Here is a 5534-nt window from a genome sequence, read left to right as displayed (position 1 = left end):
GATGAATCCAGCGCATCTGAATTATCTAGTGAAGCCGAAAGTTGCATATGGGTAGGCGGCAAGCCCGAGGAAATAAGTGATGATAAGTGGTGGTGATGATGGTGATGATGGGTTGTGATGGGTATTCAAATGTGGGGCCTATTCATAAGTAGGGTGGGGTATAGTATATAACACGGAGGACGGGATCAAGTGATTCTTTATATACCAGCAAGACTTAATACCATGTCCCTATAATCAGGCCCAATCGGTATGAAATATCTAGTTGTTGTCCGACTGCCCCAATGTCTAAATATCTAGCTAATTGGTTGGTGAGGATCAACAGCCGGCCAAATGATGGCCAGGCTCAAAGGTAGCAGGCCCAGTCATACACGCCTCCCTTGCATTTAGCATATGCCTGATTGAGATAGTACTGGGTAACACAGGCAACATCCATGTTGACGCTGGCCGTCTTGCCGTCCATTATGCAGACCCATCCGTCGCAGCCGTTGTCATTCTTCTGGGACGTCCATCCGTCGCCATTCTGGATCTGGCACGCCAGGTTCACGTCGACGCCGCCGAGCCAGGCACGAGCCTGCAGACTTCCGCTATCTGAGCCCCTCCCAGGCGTAGGAGAACCAAAGACACCAAAAGCTAGGCAGCTGAAAGCAACACCTAAGACGGGTGGGCGGTTTGCGAACATTGTGATGACTGCATTAAGCTCACGTTAGTGAAGATGATAATTATCAAGTGTAGAACGAATGGTGCCACGAACGACTTACCTTGAGATTGCGGAAGTAGTGTGTCTGCAAGGATTTAGAATGGGATTCGAACGTCTTCATGGGAAGGGGGTCAGGAAGGATTTATACGCCTTTGTTTACTCCTTATACCTTAGTCTTTCCTATCGTGTATAGATAATTTGAATGATAAAAATTACTAACCTTGTTAACACATAAATAGAATGGTTTATGCATTAAGTAAGTTACTTTACTGTATCTATATCCGTATAACTGAGGCCGTTGGTTGGTGTATGACCCTGCATAGGTAAGTATTAATGCCGAGCGTGTATTTACTTACTAGGGGCTCGGCGGACCTACCGTATCCACCAGTTCAGGGTCATATAGATTCTACTAGGGATCTAGAGCAGCAAAAGCTGTTAAATTAGAAGAATATTTAGCCGTCACCAGAGTAGGTATAGCCTATCCAGATATTATACTACATAGGTAATCGCTAGAGTGTTTAGCCGTCTTATACCCACCCTAGCACCTAGGAGGCAGGCTACCAGTGTTACTGTGTGACTGTCAACAAGTGAGGCATTTACGTGGGTCGCACGGCTGTACCCGAATGCTCCTAAGGAGTAGCGTTAAATTTACATAGGCGATTTGGTATTTTCCCATATCTAACCGCTTTCAGCAGCTTCGCCATATAGCCATAATAGGCCACTTCTTACAAAAGTACTACCTCCTGGAAGGTGTAGAGTATAAAACTTGCTCTACTGGGTTTAATTGTTAACGTTTAGTTTTAATTCTAAACCAGATCTACTAGGGAGGGTTAGAATGGTCTATCCCACCCTGCTTCCTACGCTGCGCTCTAGGTTGGGATGGGCTAAGACCATCCCTTTTGTTTTTTGCCTCTAGTAGTACTGCGATCTTAAAGTACATTGAGATTCTGTGGATAAGCCTATTTTGTGGCTGTTGCAGTGGGTCTCCTGCTGAGAGCGGTTAGATATGGGAAAATACCAAATCGACTATATAAAATTAACGCTACTCCACCCAAGTGGCCTAAGGTGACACATGACTCGTACATTTACACACATCCCGCGGAGAAACAGGCGATGGTTATGGATACACAAACACAATACAACAAGGATTGAGGCCGTAATATTAACTTTAACAGTTACAACCTAACAAGCCACAGGCGATGTTACCTCACTGGACAGGGCAGGCTTTTTAGTACATGGCACTTAGAGATTTACTTCACTATAAGATACTTAAGGGTCTAGTAGTTACATCTAGCCACAAGAAGCTATGTATATATTATGCAATAATAAGAACACTAAGAAGTAGGTTTATATACTTCTATAGTCAGGATCAGACTACTAGTTAGGTATCCAAGACATCGCGACAGGCACAATGCAAAAGCTTCAGGAGTAATACAGCTACATCATTCCCCCCCCCCCTCTGTTCTACCCTTGGAACCAACGCAGGCCAGCCCCCTAGCTAGATAAGGTGTAATGTACATTATACTTACACCACAGCCGCTGACATCTATTTGAGGCATGACAACAAGGCTCAGTTAAAATAGAGACTTAGTTATACATACTATTGAGGAGGAGGAGTGACTGCCAGCGTAAGTATGTAGTCCGGCCCAGGGGATACTAGTGCTAGAGGCATAATTACCGTAACCCTTGCTCTGCGTTGCAGTTGCCTCTCTCTGACTCACTTATAGCACCCCGATCCTATGCTATACGAGCTGACTTTGTGGGTCATGCCCATCTTGTCATTACCTCTAAGTCTGTACTAGGCAGTTGAAGAATGCCTGGTTAGCTTTCTGAGATGAATGCAACTCTGATTGGATGTGATGAGGGAGAGTTCTTTTATATAAGTACAGCATAGATATCCTGCAATCCGAGTTTTCGTCAACCTGCACCGCCCTTAGCACTAATAACCGGGTTTCTTTAGCCTTGACATCCTCATCATTTTTACACAATCTTTATTCAGTCGCCAGTCTTTCTTGGTAAGATTTTGTTAATGTCCTCATGTCCTAGTCACGTATCTCGCGGGTCTGCTGACTTGCTATCAGAAGCCTTCAACATGTTGAAGCATTCTATTCTTTTCAGCGCTATCGCCGGCGCTGCTGTCATCGCTGGGCCCGTTATGGCACTTGCGATGCCCTCGGTGGGCGAGTCGGTGAAGGCACCCGAAGATGTGCAGAGAAGAGTGGAAACCAGTGTCGATATGGAGGACGCCTGTCAGCGCGAGTATGGATCCGACTGGGAAGCCATTCTGAACGGGAGTGGGTGCAACGACTGGGCCTGTGTGAACACCACGAGCCGGCAGCAGCTTGGTCTCAACGTAAACTTGTATTGCTATGAGACACTCGGAGTCACGTCCTCCGCCTCTTGTAGTTCTGGCGCTTGGAGCTGGAGATGCGAGTCTTATTGATTAACGCGCCACGGTTGATGGGTGTGCCGTTGGGGGGGAGGCTAAGACACTTTTACACATTCAATAGGTACATGTCATTCGGTATGCAAGCTACACTCTAGAGATCAGATGTGAATTGGAATCGGACAGTCAAAACCCGTTTGTTAAATCTTCCTAACTGATGGCTGGCCCACTTAGACGGTGCAGACATGACTCCAGCCCGGGGTGCTTGCGGACATGACCAAGGAGCGTAGAGTCAATAAGCCAGGTCTAGATCACTCACATGCACCCGACGTTCGTCTCAAGCATGTTTGTATTCCACTATAGCAGATTTCTATTCTTCCGTATTATACATCGAAAACGGGTTCAACTAGAAAGACAGACCAAATTAAACTAAAGCAACAGGCCACGAGCTAAATTAAAACCATATCCTGCATCTCCACAGCAAGGACCTATTAGAAAGACAAGCTTCTTGCTCAGGGGAATTAACCGGCTGAATCTTTTGCCAGGTGAAGGAATTCCATGTGTTCCAAATTCTACCCCGGCTCGCCCGGGGTGGGCCCTTATGCCATGATATACAGGCCCGGGACCAGGTATAGTCACGCAGTATCCAAACTCCACACAGCGACGGCTGCTGCCTAGACCACAGCCCACTCACTATGCCAACTTTACATTATACTGAGGTGGTATTTTATATTAAAGCGTAGATCATAACTTTAAGTACTATTGAAACTTGAATCATATTATAATGACTGTACTCCGTACTTATATTATGTTGGCGGTCGCCCTGTTCTAGGCCTAGTGCTGTCTGATTAAAGTTTTAATAGTACTCATAGTTAGGGCTCAGTCTATGTTATTGGTCCTTTTACGAAGTTGCAATGGTCATCGGAGTTGCCGATCAGGGTCTCGGTGAATGAACTAGCTGATAACGGCTGCTGAAATGCTAACATTAGATCAGAGAGTCGACCCTGACGTGTGGGAGAACATGACTCCAATCCTTGAGCGTAAGAAGTGAGTAATACGGTAGGGTAGTCAACCTCGCCGATCCATAGAATCCCGGCAACACTGCCTTCTTGTCTGCGCGGATCGTGTACGGATACTCACGGGATTGTTTGGGTCAGTGTAGCAAAGTAGCGTCGCTTAGGTACTTCCTCCTTTACGGCGGTGAAAGTGGCACCTCGTCAGTATCTGTAAACAGCAGACTGGTCCTAGTGGTGTACCGCTCCTCTCTTCTGGGTCAATGTGGCCAGAAGAGCATATATAAGTGAGTAAGAAACCCTCCAAGAAGGATACTGTAAGTCACCAACAACTATCATCCATCTAAACCAGACCCCCTGCACTCTTAGTCATCTGTCTCATTCCAACCCCAAACTTCTACAGCTAATCGCCGCTCGCAACCATCAGAATGGCTCGTTACTTCACCCTCTTTACCACCATGATTTCCTTCCTCTCCCTTGGCCTAGCGACAGCTGCCATCGTGCGAGTGGACGATTATGTCGTTCTGAACGGCACCGCCCTACTGTTTGACCCCGTGGGGGGCTTCAACGATACCACTCGCGATTTGGCATGGCAGGCCGACTACTTCCAAACCTTGGATCTTTTGGCTATCAACGCTTTGTACCGGGAAGCGAACGCGGGCATCTCTCAGAGGGATCTCAGGCCAAGGACTGGTCCTACATGTGTATGTATAAGACAAAGCCGATAGGCAGGGCAATCATGTTCTATGTATCCAGGCTAACCTCAGTCAAAAGCTCGCCTGCATGGTCGTACAGCTGGCCAGCGGTGTTGCAAGCTCTAGAACAGAGGCCTTTGTAACATGTAGCCAAACCACTAGTAGCTGTGACAGTTTGACAATAACTACTTTAGAGAGCAACGTAAAAAGGTACTGGATTGCGGCCGGCATAGGATTATACACCGCTGGTAACTACGCTTATGATGTTTGGAGCCAGTACCGCTGGTGAGAACTGCTGGCATAGCAGACACAGTAGTAGTAGTTTGCCTAAACAGCCTGACAGTAAGGATTTCTATAGTTAGAACTAGATTTAGTTCCGGCTTTGATTTCCATTAGCTCAGTAGGCTGTAACACACTATTAGTTTACTCCGATCACTAATATACAAGATCTGTGTCTTCATTGGCTGTCGACTAGGCGGATCTAAATAGTCCTAGATGTGTAATCTTTTTTCACTTAACAGGGCTAGTATGTTTATACGTTTATATAGAAAGAAAATAAATATGTCGGGATATTCAACCGGTGAATGGTAGAGCCGACCCGAGGTCACGTGATCCACCTTACTAGCCCACTTACACCACCACAAATATCTACAGCAGCAACCTCTTCTTTCCTTTTTACAACATTATTATTATCTACACAAGCAACTAATAGTCAATTAACACTATTACTGGGGAGTGGTCGC

The 5534-nt window shown here is 46.2% G+C and overlaps 3 protein-coding genes across 3 annotated transcripts; 2 read left to right on the top strand and 1 right to left on the bottom strand.

Annotated features, from left to right (window-relative positions):
* Positions 1–343: 343 nt before the first annotated feature.
* On the bottom strand, positions 344–679 carry GLRG_11928 (uncharacterized protein; the record flags this gene model as incomplete). Its single annotated transcript, XM_008102609.1, has 1 exon — positions 344–679. The coding sequence occupies one exon, from the start codon at positions 677–679 to the stop codon at positions 344–346; it is 336 nt and encodes a 111-aa protein (XP_008100800.1).
* Positions 680–2789: 2110 nt separating this feature from the next.
* Positions 2790–3140, top strand: GLRG_11927 (uncharacterized protein; the record flags this gene model as incomplete). Its single annotated transcript, XM_008102608.1, has 1 exon — positions 2790–3140. One exon carries the CDS (start codon positions 2790–2792, stop codon positions 3138–3140), a length of 351 nt encoding a protein of 116 aa, XP_008100799.1.
* Positions 3141–4524: 1384 nt separating this feature from the next.
* On the top strand, positions 4525–5080 carry GLRG_11926 (uncharacterized protein; the record flags this gene model as incomplete). The annotated part of the gene is made up of 2 exons (XM_008102607.1): positions 4525–4800; positions 4871–5080. The coding sequence occupies 2 exons, from the start codon at positions 4525–4527 to the stop codon at positions 5078–5080; spliced, it is 486 nt and encodes a 161-aa protein (XP_008100798.1).
* Positions 5081–5534: the final 454 nt, after the last annotated feature.

This window comes from Colletotrichum graminicola (genome assembly GCF_000149035.1).
Source record: "Colletotrichum graminicola M1.001 genomic scaffold supercont1.203, whole genome shotgun sequence".
In the NCBI taxonomy this organism is placed as follows: domain Eukaryota; kingdom Fungi; phylum Ascomycota; class Sordariomycetes; order Glomerellales; family Glomerellaceae; genus Colletotrichum; species Colletotrichum graminicola.
This window is presented reverse-complemented; position numbering and strand designations above follow the sequence as displayed.